This window comes from Paramisgurnus dabryanus, chromosome 1 (genome assembly GCF_030506205.2).
Source record: "Paramisgurnus dabryanus chromosome 1, PD_genome_1.1, whole genome shotgun sequence".
NCBI lineage: Eukaryota > Metazoa > Chordata > Actinopteri > Cypriniformes > Cobitidae > Paramisgurnus > Paramisgurnus dabryanus.
In genome coordinates, this window is record NC_133337.1 from 32,067,083 (window position 1) to 32,087,459 (window position 20,377).

At 35.7% G+C, this 20,377-nt stretch overlaps 1 protein-coding gene across 1 annotated transcript in view; it reads right to left on the reverse strand.

Annotated features, from left to right (window-relative positions):
- Positions 1-9,672: 9,672 nt before the first annotated feature.
- LOC135774920 (galactose-specific lectin nattectin-like) overlaps positions 9,673-20,377 on the reverse strand; it is a 108,741-nt gene continuing 98,036 nt past the window's right edge. The window contains exons 3-5 of the mRNA XM_073814625.1: positions 10,721-10,846; positions 10,422-10,536; positions 9,673-9,916 (exon numbers count right to left, since the gene is read on the reverse strand). Of these exons, the coding sequence (XP_073670726.1) occupies positions 9,834-9,916; positions 10,422-10,536; positions 10,721-10,846 (324 nt within the window). The 3' untranslated portion in view covers positions 9,673-9,833. The remainder of the gene's footprint in view (positions 9,917-10,421; positions 10,537-10,720; positions 10,847-20,377) is intronic.

Here is a 20,377-nt window from a genome sequence, read left to right on the forward strand (position 1 = left end):
TTTATTTGTAGGAAGTTACATTTATGTTGGGAGAGGATTTTGAAACCCCAAGTGTTTTTTTTTTTGTAATATCCACTTGCATTTATGTGAGCTGAATTATTATTTTTCCTTGCAGTCATTTTAGATATATAAATATCTTTGCGTGACTAATATCAGTCTTTGTGGCCGTACTCTTACACCTGAACAGTTGCCTTTACATTTCAAATGAACGCACTCATCATTATTGCTGGTCTAGTGGTTAGTGCTGCCCTTACGAAAATTAACCATGGTTTTACTACAGTTAAACCCCCCCCCAAAAAAAACATGGTTACTGTAGTAAAACCATAACTACAAATAACCATGGTTTTGACGATCATGGTTTTCAAAAACCATAGTGAAACCAATGTGTAGTAAAACCATGGTTTTCCTGATAGTAATCAATACACCAAAATACCATGGTAACTACACTTTTACCACAATAAAACCATGGTTAATTTTTGTAAGGGTGTGCGCAGTGGTTTGGGCAGATACTGTCGGAGTTCGAAAACCGTCATATATATGTTTTATTTATGACAAACATTTGTAAAGTTCATAGCCTTTTATGCCCAAGTATTATGCCTAATTTCATTTTTAGCTGAGCTGCTGTCATCTTTTTGTCCATAGAATTGCATGCATAAAAAATGAATATAAAAAACGTACAGTCCTCCGTTTATTTACTTCTGATATTTTAACAGTGATGAAAAATTAAATGTACGCATTTACTAGAGTAGCAATTTCCATCAAATATTTTTTCTTTAAAATATATGTTCGTAGTTGTTGTACACTTGCAGCAACACTTTCAGTTTTAGTAGTAAAAACGATTAAGACCGCTTTGTCACGTGCTATTGCCATGGTAAATCGTAATATCTGAGCTCCATGGCTTTTCATAGTGGTTGTGCACACGCTTAACTCAGAGTTCCCTTTCGAGGAACTCGAGCTGCGTCGCCATAGCAACGCTTTGGGGAACGCCTCGGCGTGACTGATCTGAAGCACGTGTAACTAGTGATGGGAGAAACGAAGCTTTTCGAAGCTTCGAGTCAATTGAACCAATTGCTTCACAAATTGATTCAGTTTTTCGAAGCGTTCAAAACACCATACACGCTTGGCGACATCTGCTGGTCAAAATAGTGTAAAAGCAGCAAGATCTGTCCAAACATTACACTTTTTGCAAAATAATAGCAAGATTGTTCTAATAGCTATTAACTTAGCTAACTCTTAAGTTAACTCTTCGAGGCAGCACATTACATAAAAACTCGATAAAAACAGTATCTACAAGTGTGTTTACTAAATACATGTATTATTAATGTAATTTAATTCATAAAGATTTTTTTTATTGAAGAAAATCTGAGAATCACTCAAAATAACTGTCAACATGTTTGTCAACTAAACATGTTTTGTAAACGTTATACATTTTATATATTTTTTTTATTATTGATCAAGTATAAAGAACAAAGCAGTGTGAAAACGCAGATCATAAAGTGTCAGCAGAGGATCCAAAATGACATTTGAAACATCCAATGAATCTTGGAAATCGTAGTCAGTTTACATCTACAGCAGTAATAACGCCAGGGTAAAAGACTCCAATTCCCAGAATGCACCTGCACCTACCCATTAATTCCCACCAATCAGGATCAACAGCTTTATTTCAAACCGCTACTGACTCGGCCTTTGTTTTCATGTTAAACAGTAGGCTAAAGGTAAGTCTGATTTTCTTCTTTGGGTACCAGCTCACATTGGTGTTCAGGCGGATGAAATGGCAAGAAGTGCAGTAAATAGAAGTGAAGTAGAGTTGGAGGTTATGTTCGGTAGGGTGGAATGCAAAAGTGTTATCCAAGAAAGAACAATAAAACTATGGCAAAAGAATGGAATGAAGGAAATAAAGGCAGACATTATTTTTCTGTTCAGCCAACAGTAGGGCATAATATTTTTACAACATTAGAAAGAAAAGATAGTGTCATTCTATCTAGATTAAGGTTGGGTCATTGTGCATTAAACTTTGGGTTAGCAAGGGTTGGAAAACATCCAGATGGCAGCTGTAGATGTGGACAAGAAGAAACTGTGAATCATGAAATAATGGAGTGCTCCAACCATCATTTAGCAAGACGCCACATGATTTCAGAGTTATTAGAATGTGGAGTCCCTAATATATCTGTACAGTCTATTCTTAACCCATAGGATAATGAGTCTACAAAGATTTTTATAAAGTTTTTGCACAAGACTTGACTTTATGCAAAGATTTAAAGGATAAACCGAGTCCCAAAATGACATGAGGAGGGCAGTAATACGCCTGTTATGCGTATATGCTGCCGCAAATTTAAAAGAAGTCATCGTTTGATTTTCATACCTCTACATCACGCAGATATGTTCCATATTTGTTTCTATTTTGATCTGTGATTATTTTTTGTCTTTAGAAGTGTTTTAATTTAAAGCACACACAGGAAACATTAAGAGTATACACTGTACACAGTAACGTAACCCCATTCACACAGACCTTTGGTCCCAGAAAATTCCCATAAAATTGCCAGACAAGTTTCTGTGTGAACGCAAACACTTCCCATAAATCTTCTGTAAAATCATCCGTAAAGCCCTTTTCACACAGACATTCTGGACAATACACAGAAATGCATCCTGGATTTTTCCGGGATCATTAGATTTTTTGTTCATTCACACTGGCAATGATTTGCCGGCATCTGCAAGGTCCCAGAAAGACACGTGACCTGTAAAGTCCTTGTACACAGCATCTGAAGTTTGCATATTATTTATTATTTCTCTCTCCAGAAACCACTTGCATGCATTTTTGTTTATGATAAGACTATAAAGGAGCGCGTGAATGCACAGTTCTATGCTGGTGAATGATCTCAGCTTCTGAGTAGATATTTGACGAGCTCCCTGATCCAGTGTTAATTTTAGCAGCAAATTCTGATTTAGTCTTAGTCTTTTGAATAACACACCATTTAGTTTTAGTCTTATTTTAGTCATCTGAAATCTTTTAGTCTTAGTCTAGTTTTAGTCGACGAAATATCATAAGAGTTTTATTCTTAGTCTAGTCTTAAGTTTTTTAGTCTGTTATGGAATGGTATTAAGGTTTGAATATGCAATACAGAAACAGATTTAATGGTTGTTATAGAAAACATGTATTACCGGTATTATTTTATTCTTAATGCCAAAAAACTGACCGTGGCTTTTTCACAAAAGATAATATCACATAAAACAAGCATAAGGCCCGCTCTACCTAAAAAATATACATGGTCCCTGAAAAAGATATGCATTCTCCCTAAATGACATGCACACACAGACACACGCGCGCGCAGACACACAGACAGAGACACACACACGCACTTACGCACGCACTTTGTCCAGTCATGTAAAACCACAACATCTACTATAATAGTAACGTTACTGTAGTGTATCGGGTGGGAAACAATAAAAAGGCTGTGCAGAACGACTTAAACACGTCTTTACTTTCTTACTTAAAGGAATATTCAATTTTCTTAAAAGAAAAATCCAGATAATTTACTCACCACCATGTCATCCAAAATGTTGATGTCTTTCTTTGTTCAGTCGAGAACAAATTATGTTTTTTGAGGAAAACATTGCAGGATTTTTCTCATTTTAATGGACTTTAATAGACACCAACAATTAATAATTAACTCAACACTTAACAGTTTTTTTCAACGGAGTTTCAAAGGACTCTAAATGATCCCAAACGAGGCATAAGGGTCTTATCTAGCAAAACGATTGTCATGTTTGACAATAAAAATAACAAATATACACTTTTAAAGCACAACTTCTCGTTTAAATCCGGTCGTGATGCGCCAACGTGACCCCACGCAATACGTCATGACGTCAAGAGGTCACAGAGGACGAACGCGAAACTTCGCCCCAGTGTTTACGAGTGTTGAGAACAAGGACCGTTCCTACGTTGTTGTATGTCAACTGATACTAATTAATGTCTTTGTGTCAGTTTATTGTTTACAATGGTCCGTAAATGTGCATTTTATATATGTAACACGTGACCTCCCTACGTCACGCATTTATGTTAGGTCGCGCTGGACCGGATTTATATGAGAAGTTGTGGTTTAAAAGTGTATATTTTTTATTTTTATTGTCAAAAATGACAATCGTTTTGCTAGATAAGACCCTTATGCCTCGTTTGGGATCGTTTATAGTCTTTTGAAACTCCGTTGAAAAAAACCGTTAAGTGTTGAGTTAAGTATTAAATGTTGGGCTCTATTAAAGTCCATCAAAATGAGAAAAATCCTGCAATGTTTTCCTCAAAAAACATAATTTCTTCTCGACTGAACAAAGAAAGACATCAACATTTTGGATGACATTGTGGTGAGTAAATGATCTGGTTTTTTCTTTTAAGAAAATGGAATATTCCTTTAACAGACTCACACTACAGGTGCTGGAAAGGCTCAATAAGGTTTGCTCACAAACTTAACATAACAACGGCCTTTACAATAATGACCCACAAGGTGGCAGTCTCAACCTGTCAATACACAAATCTATTACATTCCTCCCCTTTTAGTTTTAAACAAGAACAATTTTTAGTTTAGAATAATTTGCAACAACAAACTTTGCATTTAAATCTCACAACCAAAATAAATCCACTGCCCTCATTAAATCTAAACTATAGCAAAATATTAACTTCTTTTTTTCAACAAAAGAAAATGTCTCTTGGCAGCTTACGCCCACTGCAGATTTACATTTACCTACAAAAATCCTGACGGTTATAGATTCAGTCTTTTAGGTGGTGCACGGCCCTTGTCTGGGTACCGCTGTTTCTCAGGTGAGCTTTTATTTACTGTGGGGGAGGACTCTTTGACAACCTGTTCAGTTGGTTTATTTAGAACAGTAGGTGTTTTTTGCGTCACAGGTGCACTGGGCAAAACAGTTGGACAAGGACACGGCCCTCGCCACGGCTACATGTGGTCAACATGCACTGTCCGCTGCCTCTGACCATCTTGTACCACATATGTGACAGCTCCCAGTCTTTTTACTTTTGCCTGATTCCATTTTTCCACTCCTCCCCTGAAATTTCGGACACGGACCGTTTCCCCTTCCTGAAAGAACCTAAGAGATGAGCCACCACAGTCATGATGTTTCTGAGTGGCTTGTTTCTCTTCAATCCGTCTGGCAAGCGTGGGCCTTAGCAAACTGAAACTGGTTCGTATTTGGCGTTTCAGAAATAACACTGTGTGGGGTGTACTATGGTACATGAGCAGGAAATTTGCAAGTCTATGACTGTGTGCGAAGGAACCCTTTTTCGTTGCATTCTTAATGCTGCTACTGTAAAGTTGGAACTGCTGATTTTGGTCCAAGGATAGTTAACAGCGGTTTGTGAGCTGTAATGAGTGTGAATTTCCTCCCATATAGGTATTTATGGAATTTCTTAACTCCAAAAATTATGGCAAGTGCCTCCTTTTCAATTTAGGCATATTTTCTTTCAGCCTCAGTTAATGTCCTTGATGCCAAAGACACAGGCCGTTCCTCTCCATTTTTCATGACATGAGAAATCACCGCCCCTACTCCATAGGGTGATGCATCACGTGCAATCCGGAGTGGCAAACGTGTGTCGTAATGCACCAACACCTTATTTTTCTGTAATAGCTGCTTTGCATCTTCAAATGCCTTAGCACACTCAGAAGTCCATACCCACTTTGCCTCTTTTCTCAGCAGGCTGTGTAGAGGGTGGAGAATGGTGGAGGAGTTTTGCAGGAAAGGCTGTAATAGTTAAGAAGACCTAAGAAAGACATTTTTTGGCTCCGGCGCTTTGTTTATGGCTGCTATCTTTTCATTTGTGGGGTGCAGACCATCCTGTTCGATGCGATGTCCCAGGTACTCCACACTGCTCTGAAAAACTGACATTTAGACAGTTTCACTCGGACACCATGTTTTTCCAAATGTGTAAGCAATTCATCCAGTCTTTTTAAATGCATCTCTTCAGATGAAGCAGTGATGAGAATATCATCCAAAAAACATGTCACATGATCCAGTCCTAGTAAAATCTGGTCCATAACAGACTGAAAAATTGCAGGTGCGCTGGAAACACCATAGCTGAGGCGATGAAAAGTGTACAGGCCCTTATGAGTGTTAACTGTCAGGAATTTCTCTGACTCTTCGTCTAACATCAGCTGCTGGTAGGCATGAGAGAGGTCAAGCTTGCTGAACCATGTTCCTCCTGCTAAAGTAGCAAACAAATCTTCGGTGTTAGGGAGTGGGTATGTCTGCTCTTCCATACACCGATTAATACTGACCTTGTAGTCGCCACAAACCCTAATTGTTTTATCTGCCTTTGGTACAGTGACAATCGGAGAGGCCCACTCACTTTTCTGTCTTTGAAATTACTTTCATTTTTTCCAACCTGTTCAGCTCCTTTTCTACTGCTTCCTTTAATGCGTAAGGAACTGGGCGAGCTTTGCAACAGATTGGTGTGGTGCCTGGTTTTATACGGATTTTGGCTTTAAAACCCTCTATGCAGCCCGGGTTCTCAGAGAACACTGCCTGGTGGCGCTGTAACACCTCGTTCACTCCTAGGGTCCCGTCTGCCTGTGTAAGCACCCTGTGTACAGTGAAAATCTGTTTCCAGTTCAGGTGTACATCCTTTAGCCAGTTTCTACCAATCAGAGCGGTCTACTTCCCTTTATAATGACCAGAAGAAGGGTGACTTGCTGTGTTTCATACTGCACTGGAATCATGACGTATCCTCGAACAGGGATACTTTGGCCTGAATAAGATTTTAGCTTTATCTTGGGGGCTGTTTTTAAACTGAAATGGTTCAGATTTGTCTGGTAGAAATCCTCGGACACACTTTTCAGACAGCAACCTGCGTTGCACGGTATCCGAGCGTAATCCACTCACAAAACGATCTCTCAGTGCATCATCCAGGTACTGTCCGAAAACACAGGAAGCTGCTTACTGCCTCAAAGCCACCACATAATCAGAGACAGTTTCACTTTCTTTCTGGTTACGCTTTTGAAATCGAAACCGTTCCGCGATCACAATCGGTGCTGGCTTGTAATGCGCGCTCAGCGCTCCCACCATATCAGCATACCCCATAGTACTCGGCACCGTTGGTGACACCAGATTTTTCAGCAGCTTATAAGCATCAGCCCCAATCACCGAGAGAAACACGCACACCTTCTTTTCATCTTTGATTTCATTTGCCAACATCCACTGTTCCAGACACTCCAGATATGACTCAAAATCCTCCTTCGCATCATTGTATTCATCCACACGACCGACTGGCAGATACATTCTGATTTCCAATGTTAACTCCTAAAACAACACGTGCCTGGTTCCTTCGGAAAAAAAAAACTTTTTATTCCTTAACTACGACCAGTGTACGTGACACTTTTTTTTGTTGTTAATGAGACATGTCTTCGGACCGGGTGCACCGCAAAACGTTAGCGTGTTGCTAACGAGCGAAGTCAACTAAAATCAGCCAAAGCTGGGTAACTAATACTGTACAACTAAATATAATGTAAACAACCTGTTGTGAAAACGAACTTTGCCCCAACTTTTTTAAATGGCTCTGCTGTCATTTTTCTTCCCAACTTGTCCCACAAAACGAGTAGCTCTGATTGGATCTCTTGTCCATTCGTCCCTCCTTAACATTTTCGTCTTATTTTTATTCGTTGACTAAAGTGTCAGTTATATTTCGTTACAGTCTTCGTCATCATATCTGACTTTTATTTAGTTTTTATTTAGTTTTCGTACGTGAAAAAAGTTTGTTGATGAATATTTTTCGTCATCGTCTTTGTCAACGAAATTAACACTGCCCTGATCTTTGCTTTAATCCAGTTTTAAGACATTTTTCATTGTGATTGTTTATATGCATTCAAAACCCCCGTTTTGAGGAACTGAACGAAATATCTTGTTGGGATGACGCGCGGGCATTTTTGTTTATTATAAGCTGAAATGAGCGCATGGCGCGATATTCTTTTATGCTGCTGAATGATCTCCGTTTAAACACAGTAAGTGACGAGCTAACTTACCTGTTATCTGCGTCAGTCCAGACTTTTTTTCATCGTGAATATTGTAAATCCCTCATTTTAAAGAGTTGAACCAACTGCATGTTGCCATGACACACGCTTCATTGTTTATGCATCTCATTATCATTTTGCTTCAATCTAGTTTGCAACATTTCTCGTCATGAATGTTGATCTGCATGTAAATCTCTCATGTTAAATAGCTGAACCATAACTTTTGTTGTGATGACGCGGCTTCTTGTTCACACAGAGGGTTTTCCGTGTATCTTACTAGGTCCTTTTTCCGGCAACGATCCCAGAAGATTAACGGTACATGTTTGCTTTCACACAGACGCTTTTCTGGAAATTTTGCGAGTATTTTCTGGGACCAAAGGTCTGTGTGAAGACCCAGTTTCTTCTGCCGTGGAGGTCAACACACCACTGATCTACTGGCCGCACTTCCATGTGATGCCCACCCGATGCCTGACCAAAGACCACCGACCGAACCCGTTAAAACTCCTAATCTGTTTACATACCATTTACATCCCATATAAATATTTATATCTCCCAAGGTTTTTTTTTTCCTCCTAGGACTTTTTGTTCCTCCCTGAGGTTTTTCTTCTAGGGGTTTTTTCAACCACAGGGAGTCAGCCAACATTGTTCTCTTCCCAGCATTTCAAAGAAAGTCGATTGTTTAAGGTTCCTCATTTTGCCAATATCTGTTTTTTGTGTGTTACTTTTGTGTCAATAAGAAAGATCATTTTTTGAAATGCAGTTTGTAATCTGTTTGTGTGCATTTGAACTGAATTGTAATATAATACACTTGTAGTGTAATAGCAACATTCATGCTTATGTATAACAAAATGGGGATAAAAGTACAGACGAAATATACTTAAAATATAAAAAATACACAATAATAATATTGCACTGAAAGTACGTGTCTATGATGTTTAGGTTGTAATTGTAACACAGTCTCACCCCATTTCGTCAATATTTGACGACACTTGACCATTCGTCAATATGTGACGCGGAGGGTATACCTTTCGCGTCATTTTTTGACGAACTGGGGACTTCAATACTATTACGTCCGTTGCATTCTCTTCTCCTATTTTCTTACCAATTTCGCGTCGGTTTAGGGTTAGATTACGCAAAATTAAACCGTGTACGCGAAATTAAACAGTGTACGCGAAATTAAACAGTTGTCACCTGGCGTTGGGGTTAGAAACAGTTGTCACCTGGCGTTGGGGTTAGAGTTAGGTTTGGGTAGGGATGTCATTATGTAAATCTAACCCTAAACCGACGCGAAATTGGTAAGAAAATAGGAGAAGAGAATGCAACGGACGTAATAGTATTGAAGTCCCCAGTTCGTCAAAAAATGACGCGAAAGGTATACCCTCCGCGTCACATATTGACGAATGGTCAAGTGTCGTCAAATATTGACGAAATGGGGTGAGACTAAAAATATTATTATTGTCATAGGGGGACACTGTGAAAAGGCACTAAAAATAGTTAAAAAGTGCAAGTTAACTGTAGGACTAACTAAGAATCAGATATTAGTGTGATACGGTAAATTTGTTTATACATTGTCCAGATATAGATATTGTTTTCTAGTTTTATTGTAAAAATAACCTTTACTTTTTACTTGACTTAAATTATGACTCCACAATGCACAAAATTTGCTTTATAAATGCTTTTAATGATTTGAGAAGTTTTCAGAAAGGTTCAGTAATTTTTTAAGATAATTTCAGAGATATTTGAAAGATTTTAAAGATAAGATCAGAAAAAATGTATATGCATGTAGTACAATCACAGTACTTTTGAAACAGATTGATTTTTTTATGATCACATGGGTTTGGCACAAATGTAACTCATTGTGCTTGAACAGGACTCATCATTCCAGCAACGGTTGAATGAGACCTCTGGAACTGTGGGATAAATGAAAATAAAATTAGTACTGATCATAACCGGTGTAGTTTACTCATTGGTGGTGGTTGAGAAGATTCCCGCAATCATATGTAAAGCGCTTTGAGTGCTGCAGAAAAGCGCTATATAAATGTAACTTAATATTACTATTATTATTTATTATTTTATAAGCTTTAAACAATAAAGAAATATATTTAGTGCATTCAGAAAGTATTCAGACCTCTTCCACTTGGTTTTTGCTCTGATATGCATTGTCAGGACTTTTATAAAGAGGTGTATGTGTTCACAAATCATGTTCAATCAATTTAATTTACCACAGGTGGATAAACGAGGTGTAGAAACATTTCAGCAAAAAATACATTTATAAAAAAATAAAATGAAAGAGATTTAAATGTAGTGAATGCACTGCACTTAACATTTTCTGACAACTTCACTAGCTTATGTCATACTAAATGCTATAAAATGTTAGGATTTTAATAAAAAAATTATGATAGAAGACATTCTTACTGCTTAAGTTTATCTCCAGGCAGTTCTCTGGTTTATTTTTATAATTGTCAGGTAGCCCAGGGCACCAGTTGTTAAAGTCAAATTGAGATCCATCAGCCCACAGCCATTGTCCATCCTAATAAGAGAGAAGAGTCAGTAGAAGTTTACTAATAATCTATTCACACTCATTAATGATATAATTCAGTCATTTACATTGAAACAATAAAACAGTATTGTATCTATAGAAACAAAAATCAGTTTTATATTACAACCATTAATTTCAGACTAGCAAGTATGCATTTCAGAGGAAAATTATTTACAATTTCGCCATCATGGCCACCAATCCAAGCACGTGTGGAATCAGGCACAATCAGACTCAGAAGAAAGTTGTTTTCCACTTTATTGCGCACAGATGCAAGATTTGCATCAATGGATTGACAGTTTTTCTAAAGAGAGAGAGATTATTTTATTGCAAATATAAAATCTAATTTGTTTAGTTTGGATCATGACAGGACATTGAGTATCATTGAACAATTACTGAATAACTGAATAACAGTACCTCAGCTGTGGACCAGTTTACTGACTCAGAGAAGAATTTGAAGCATTGCAGACCAAAAGGTGTCCATCCATAGGAGCATTTATCTTGAGCTATACAGTAAATAAAATATTAGTAATATAAAGTCACATTATCAGTTTTATGTTTCTGTGTAGAAGTGCTTTATATGTTGCTCATGTTATTCTATACACTCCTTTAAAGTTTTATGGGAATTTAATCTGTAATATTGGTTGTAGGGTTTGGTAAATCTTGTAAAGGTCTTGGTTACCTGGTGCACTCTCAACAGAAAAGACCAAGAAAAGAAGCACAAGAGCTCTCATGACTGCCATGATGAATCTGAAAATGAATTAACAGGAAAAGTGACACATCTGCACCCATATATACACTGCTGAAGTTAATGTTACAAAAACTCACCTTTTGTTAAATCTTCACTTCCAGAACTTCAGTGTAGATTGTGTGATGGTCAATGAGGAGTCCTATCTTTTATACTTTACTTCAGTGGGAGGGACTCCATAACATAGACAAGAAAGGAAAATCTGTATGTATATGATATATGTATGTATACGATATATGATGAAATGTGATGGCTATCAAAATAAACGTCCTGATCTGACACATGAACACTTTTCTGTGTTCACATTTATTTCAGTATATTTTACATGTATATGTTTTACATATTTTGATTGTATAACTCGGTCTTTACATTAGATTTTGTTATTTTGTTTATTTTATATAAATATATTGCATTTATTGATTTGTTTATTTTAATATTTTTAGTGTGTTTCTTATGTGTGTGATCAATCATGTGAAGAAGCACTTAAGTAAGAATTTTATTGCAGTCTGCTTGATATAAACGGTAAAAAAAAAATGTTATTTCAACTTAAAAAGCAAGTTAAAATTTTTAGTTTATTCAACTTAAAATTATTAGTTGATTCAAAAAGAAAAATTGTGTAAAACTGTTTGTGAAAACTAATATTTTAAAGTTGAAATTAAAATATAGACCTTTTGTCTAAGAAGTGTGTTTGTATGGCATTTTTTTCTAAATCAGTGCCACTTGGTTAGATATATTATGTTATGCAATGACATTTATTATTTCTTACTGTATGTTGATCCAACACATGTGGACTCACATTTTAAAGACAAACACTCAGCAAGTCAGTGTTTTTTTGTAAATTAAAGCAACTTGAATATGTTATGTAATGCAATGATTCCTAATTTATACTGTACAATGTAAAAAAAATTAAAAGTTGGATCAACTTAAAAAAATTACTTAAATTGGTAATCTTATTTTTTTCTAATAAATATTTTCACTCAAAGTATTTTTCACTTAAATACGGAGCCCCTAAAGGGAAACTTGGAGCAAAAATAAATAAAGTTTAGATTTGCGTGCGCACGGTAAACTAAACTTTAGATTTTTTACTCCAATGTCCCCTTAGGGCTCATTACTTAAATATATAACTTGAAAAAACATATTTTTAGTTGTTACCAGATGAAGTAATTTTTAAGTTGATCCAACTTTTTTGCTATTTACAGTGTATGGGCCCTATCATACAGCTGGCGCAATGTTTTTGCTAGTTTAAGCCCAGCGTATATTAAAGTTCAGCGCCACGTTGTTTAAATAGCAAATGCAATGTGTTTAAGAGGAGAAATCCAACTTAACTTGATCATATTGTTCAGACTTGATCATTAAAGTATTTTTTATCTAAGTGTTTGCAAAGTCTTTTCTTTATAAACAGCCTGTGAGAGAATTTAAAATGATGTGATTTATCATCTTAATTTTTTTTACATTTGTCTATTTCATTAACTTAAAAACTTAAAGGTATAGCGGAAGATTTTCACGCTTTTTTAAAAAAGAACCGCCCCTCCAGTTAAAAAAAGCAAAGGCGCAACACTATCTGCTCCAGAGAGGGAACGCCTGTTAAACACGTACACGAGAGAGCATGCACGAGCCTAGTTCTTCTTTTCGCTCTGTTTACAAGTTCTTAAGGACATTTCTGAGAAGTCATTCAGAAAGCATCTTAACACTTAAAAGAGTATTGACGAGGACTTTTACAGCAGGGAAAGTGGACAAAATGCGAAGAGGTAGAGAAAAGTGTTGCACACAACAGTAAGTTAATAGCACGCAACAATTGTGCAGGAATAATGTTTGTGAGTGATCTTATTAGAAACATGCTAACATCTCTGACACAATGCAGAAATGCCATAAATACGCATATATATACATTTGACAGATGGTTTTATCCAAAAGCAACTTACAGTTTATTACATTATATACATTATATCAGTATCTGTGTATACTGGGATTAAACCCACAACCTTGTGTGCTGCTAATGCAATGCTCTACCACTACGCTACAGTAACACAGCCACGGCTCAATACTTTCTTTCAAGCTTTGTTTTTGCATGCTGTGTTTTATTATTATAGTACAATGTATCGGTCAACCAGAGTGCTTTCTAAAACTGATTCATATTTGTTTTTACCTTGTCTGAAAAGACAAAACCCAGAACAGCTGCAGCAGAAAGAGTTTAGTCAAGCAGACGCAGAACTGCAGGAGAACAAACAAACAAAACAAATAAAACATCTATTAGAAATTTCCTTATTTGAAAAGTAATTAAATAACATTAAACAATTTTAATCAGTTGCAAATATATTAAAACAGCATCAGAGATTTTGCTGAAGTCTGTTAATTTTACACGTAAATGACATTTTGTAGGCTAAACAGTGTCAGCATGCAGTCAATTTTAATGTCAGCTATATTTCTAATTCTTTCTCTTTAGGGTTCAGCTTATAACAGCTTTTCTTTGTTTTTAAATGTGTAAAAACTACATTGTGCAAAGATTCAGAGAGGTCTTTTTATCAAGGGTGCATTTGCTGCATGCTTAACTTGTATCAATTTAAAAAATGACCAATTTCTTCTACATTTAAGTAAACAGAAATTATTTTTGATAGATTAGATCTTCTTAAAATAAATAAACCATTTTAATCAATGCAAATAAATATTCTACTGTAAATTCAGCATTATAAGCAATATCTGTTTCACTAACAATATTGTTAACCAGTAACTTGTTTTATTAGCAATGATGTGCTTACAGTAAAACACTTATATTGGAAAAACATTGAGTGGAAAGGGTAAAGAAGTTTTTTTCTTATTTATTTTCATAAAATAGATACAGGATTTGTATACTAACATGTTAAACTAATTTATCTAATTTATCTCTGTGTCAGAATGTAAAAGATGTTCCTTCACACCCCCATAGATGAACCTATTGTCAAACCCAATCCTTCCCACACATATTCTGTTTTTGCTTTACATTTATGCTTGCATTGTTATATTAATCCTCTTTTAATAGTAAATCCTGTTATAATATATATCTCATACATAGCTTATCCTGTTATTGATTGTTACAAATGTATACAATGCATACCATAAAATTCCATGTCTTGTGTGCATGCTTTGGTCCTATTCTTTTAACATTATATTGTTTACTTTTATGGTCTGTTAGGCAAGGTTCCCTTTTTTTTTGATTGATGATCTTGCATACTGTATGCCGGCATATGTTGGGAAGGCATTTCAAAATATCTTGTTTCTCTTAATGCAGGTTGACTGTGGTTGGGTAATAAAGGAAATATTAAGGATGTGTTAAAAATCCCTCTTCTCCGTTTTCAGCATCACTTCCCTAATGTCGGTTAAACATAAGACTGTCTAAGAATAAGTGCAGGCTTGCAGAGTTATTGATCACGCAATTGTTCTGTCTTGACAGATTTGCCCAATGTGTTGATCACGCGATTGTACCTGACATTACCCATCGTCTAACAGGTGACTTGCGTTTCCTTTCTGTATACCCTATATAATGTGAAGTCTGTCTAATAAACTTTTGTATATGAAGGTCAAAACAGACCGCATGATTCTAGTAATTTGATTCCTTTCTTCTTTTCACCCTACAGTCACAACATGTATGTAGCCCGTCATGTGTGTGGTTCCTTTTGTCAAAATATGTGTTCTACGCATCAAGAGATCCTATGTGGTCCGTGTACTTGGCGGCCAACGGATTTTCCTTTTGAAATTAGAACTACAAAATAGGTAACTGTTTTCCGACTATCATTTAGAAATAGGAAAACAAAAATCGGGAAATGACTTGTCATACTACATAAACAGTTGTAGCATCATGTTAATGTCCCGATGTTTTTTTTATTATTCCGGACAGGAATTAATAAAACTGTATATAGTATGACTCATATAAGGTACATTGTAAAAAATTACTCTGGAGCAGGGTTATTATAGTTTTCAAAAAAATATTAGTTTTTATTTTTATTTAGTTTTGTAACGTGTTATTTTATTTCAGTTTAGTTTTAGTTCTTTTAAGTGGTGCATAAATAGTTTTGATTTCGTTTCTATTTTTCAAAAATCATTACTTTCAGTTTTTATTTAGTTTTAGTATAGTTTTAGTCTTTAGCATAATATCATGGTTGTGTACATACGCCTTGCCAAATCAGGTAATGTTAAAAATAAGATAATACGATTTTTTTTTAAATAAGTTTTTTTTATTTAGTCCTGTCAATCAAAGGGCAGGACAGATACCACACCAACCAACACTCTAAATTCTGTTAGGTTATTTAAGCTGGGAATATATAATATAAATATATAAATATACATGTCTGGTTATAAATAATCATAGGGTTGTTGTTAACCCAAACATGAGTTAAAACAACCCAGCATTGCATTGAAACAACCCAGCATATGTTTATTTATAACCTAACATGTGTTTTGTCCAATATTTTTCCAGCATTGGGTTAAAAATAACCCAGATAATTTAGATTGAATCAGCACATCTTACTTGTACAAACGTATGTCTGTGCACAACAACTGAAAATCAATGCAAAGTTTAATTTTCTGTCTATGAGTGTCCTTTTCTGTACTAGAAGACATCGTTGTACTAACAATTATTTGTTGACTTATTATTAATATATAATATTATTTGTTGATTATCCGCAAAAGCATATACAATTTCAGATAAGTTCAGCGGACATTCTTTATCATAGCAACCAAAAAGCGTCAGCTAACACTGCCAAGGAAGCGGTCGCCGTCAGCGTTTTCAGCCATGTTTAACAAAAATGCTTCCGTGTACAGTATTGATATAATTAAACCTTCTTCAGTTATTGTAATGGTTTGCCAGCAGAAGACAGGTTGTCTTAATAAATAATAATAAAAATAATACACATCACGTGATGCTGCTGTGCAGGTCAGGAGTTCTAATAGACATCTGCCACCTATTGGTCATTAATGATTCAGCAACATCTGCTGAACATTTGCTTATGATCCGGTAATATGAGTGACTCCATGTTCAACTGCTGATCCAATAACATTTAAAAAACGAAAACGCAAGTTTTGTTTTCTAAAATTTTAGTTAGTTTTAGTTAGTTTTGCAGGTCCACATTTTAGTTATAGTTTAGTTTTAGTATTTTTTAGAAACCTTCGTTTTTATTTTATTTCAGTTAACTAAAATGTTTTTTCACTAATAGTTTCAGTTTTCGTGATAGTTTTCGTTTACTATAATAACCCTGCTCTGGAGGGTGTTAAATATAACCCATGAAAATAAGTCGTAGTTTACTTAAATATATGATCTAGCAAGTAAAATTAAAAATAATGTAGTGTACATTCTACCTTCACTATCTACTTTTTAAATGTAATAATTGCAACACTAAGAGTAATTACATATACCCCAAAATATTAGCTGGAGGGTGTTAAATACAACATATGAAATTAGTTATAGTTTACTTAAGTATATGAGCTAGCAAGCAATACAGAATAATGAGTAGATTCTACCTACACTATCTATTTTTTAACCGTAAAAAAAATTACATATACCTACCCCAAAATATTAGCTTTGGCACCGCAAAGTTCGTATGCATCAACATCCAGGCGGGACTCGGTGGGAGAACCGCGGTTTGTTAAGCTACAGGTAAGTTTTTATTTTGATATCATCATGAATGGAAATGTGAAGTTGTTTAATGGTAAAATCTACCAGAAGATTATTAATTTGCGCGCTTCTTCGTCTCTGTTGTCGGGTGACAGATTAGAATGTGCATAGCATTGAAAGTGGAATAACGTTGTCCAAATCTTGCACCTGCGAATACGAATAAAAATCTATATTTATGATTTAAATATATTAACCATTATTATCCATTTTTATTATTTACATGGCTGACACTCATGAATAGCAGAGCTGCTGAAGTGGTTGAACTTGAGCAAGCCACTTGATGAGAGAGCTGAGCAACAGACAGTTGATTTATCGACGGAAAAGGCGTCGAGCGAGCAAACAACAACGGCAACGCTGTCCGTGCTAGATATTTACTATTAATGTTTTCTTTCATTCATCTGTTTATATATTGAGTTTTGTGATAGAAGGAATCAATTTATGAAGCCATTTTATTATCACTATCATTTACGGATTTATAATTAACGTTTACTTTTCATGGGCGATTTTAATTTAATGTCTGTTTTAAAAGTATTTCGGGGTTATAATATGTTATTTGTGAAGTTGAATCACTTAAAATTGAATGTACGAAAGTACGTTCTGTTTAATGTTTTATGCACATGTACTATATATGAAGTTGTTTTTTACAACTTAATAAGTTTCAAACTAAGTTGAAATGTTTGTTTTTTATCGATATAGCATTCTAGTCTACTGAAATGTTATCACTTTCTCCTCTCATTTCATTTTGATAACTTGAAGAAACACTATTTAGGAATATTGCCTTTAATGTTTTTTGTTTTTTTTTTGACATCTCAAGAATTTTTGAATGAAGATTTTTGTATTTCTAATTAATGTACATTAATTAGTTTAAAATGTTTACAAAATGTTATTTTTAAATAAAGCAATTTATGCAATCCTGTGTCTGACTATTTTTTTATTCAACCCTCTCTGAATAAGTCATATGTATTTTTTCCTAATGGCTAATCATTATTAATAATAATTTAGTAGATCTGTTGCTTATTACCATAGTTAAAGTAATTAGTAATGAGAAATATTAGACCTTACCTATTTTTTTTTTTGTTAGTGAGTGCAAATTGTTACAACAATTTTATTGAGTAAATTCTATAGGTTGTTTTTTACAGTGTATACAGTAAACTTGATCTTTAAATAACTATTAATGTGTTATGCGCATAGACTGTAAAAAAAGATGGACGACGCGACGTCACCTCCCACCATTGTAATGAATTGAAGCCAAAAATGTCCGACCACGGTCGCCGCCATGTTACGTAAAAGCCAAGGCATGCGCAGAAGGAATCGTCTGTGGAGCCAGAGGCGGAGCCGCGGTATCAAACTTCCGCCCAAACCCAAACACTTATTTTGAATTATCACCCCTCGGATGAGTCACGAGCCGCCACTGCTTGACTTCAGTTGAACGTTTGTCTTTAATATGTCCTAATTCACTAGTTCACCTGCTCATTCAGTCTTAATGATTAATGGTAATCGAATTTGGCTTGCTGTCCTCAAAAGCAAACATTTTACACTTTATAATTTTTTTTTTACAAAAATATGTTAAGAAAAATTAATTATTTAGCTTAATCAAGCCATTAATCAAGCATGTGACTGTGTATACCAAAAATGATTATTTTAATATATTTGCAACCCAACAACCATCATATCAAGTATCTAGTCTAAATTTGATAAATGTCCTGGGGGTCCTTGCACCTCCGCTCTATCCATTAAGGGGTCCTCTGGCCTGAAAAAGGTTGAAAACTGTGTTATTTGCGATGTTATGTAAAACAGCACATGAGCTATTGTTAATAAAAGAGACCTTACATGTGCAATAATGCTCTGATGACACCTAAACATAAAACTCATCTCAAATTCTGTCTTTCAGTTTCAGTTACCATCAATTAATATTTTTCCATTCTCAGATATGAAGTCTCTGTGTGTTTGATATGAGTGCGTTCATGTTTCTCTGTAGAGACAGCATTTGCCTGTCTGACTGTTGATCCTGCTCTGATCAGTGCCGGCGCCAGCCGAGCGCTGATGAGGGGGCGTCTAAAATACCAGAGGGGGCGATCACATGAATGCATATAATTCCCCCAGCTAGAAAATACATAGGTTTGGTACATTAAGTTTTAAAGTGTTATAAACAAACATCTCTGTAATACAACCACAAAAACTACAGCTATAGTGAGCAACGTACAGAGCTCTGAACAATACAACAACAACAAAACGCATACCTAACGTTACATTTTAGCACAACACTACTCATTTGAAGTTCAAACCCAGAGGTAGAAATAAATTTTACGTAATGGTGGGGGGCAGTGTTGGCAAATAGAGTTGATGGTTTTCAGCCCATAAACGGTCCAAACGCAACATTTTATCAACATTTTGGTTCAATTTGATCATATAACGTAGTTATTTTAACTGCCACTAATGCACCATAAGCTAGCGATTAGCTAGAACCACAATACCAAAATGACAATAACTCGTTTACATATACAGCTATGCTGTAGGATAGGCTAATTCAAATTCGTTAATTATAAATTTAACAATGTCTGTTTTTTATCTATTTACTCCTGATAAACAGGTGTGTGAGAGAGAGAGATCGTACAGGCTTACCTTTAACGTTAAATGCAGAACAATAATAGGCTGTTGGTTGTACGTTGACTTGCAAGGATGCTGAAAAACATGAACATCTGAACTTTTCAAAACTATGTACAGTCAGGCTGAAGTTCATGGTGCCCGAATTGACTTAATGACAGCCGAACATTTGGATCTTTGCACCTGAAATGCTCCGATAATTCATCCACGCCACGGCATTAATTGATGTGTGACAATCCGGAGTCCGGTTTGTAGAACTTCCAATGCTATTTTCCATATATCCATTGCTACAGGGCAGGCCCAGGTCACTCTCACACTCCTGTCTGTACATTTTTATATAATTTCCCACTTCGACATCTTGATTTGATTTCCCTCTGAGGATCAGAACGCGGGCTCATTGTCGGCGTGCCTCAAGCCGTCAACACAAACTTGTTCAACTTCAGGCGCGGCTGCAGAACCAACAACCACATGACGTCAAAGTACCGCGAGAACGATTCGAGAAATCATACTAAGTGTCGTTTCGTCTCGCTCTCGCGGCATTTTGACGTCTTCGCCTGATGAATTCGAACAAGCCTATAGGCTACACATGAGTGGGCGTGTGTCACGGTAGAATACATGCACACTTGTTTTTTTTTTGTTTTGTTAAATAATTAGACTTTAAAATTCACTTTAGAAAGACAATACACAAGGCAAACGTGATTTTTAAATAGCGCATTTTATCATTAAAATTCCATTCAACATTAATGGTGATCTGAGGGGGCGGGATAGTCCCAGTGAGGGGGCGACGCCCCCTCACGCCCCCTCGTGGCGCCGGCCCTGGCTCTGATACTGATGATAGT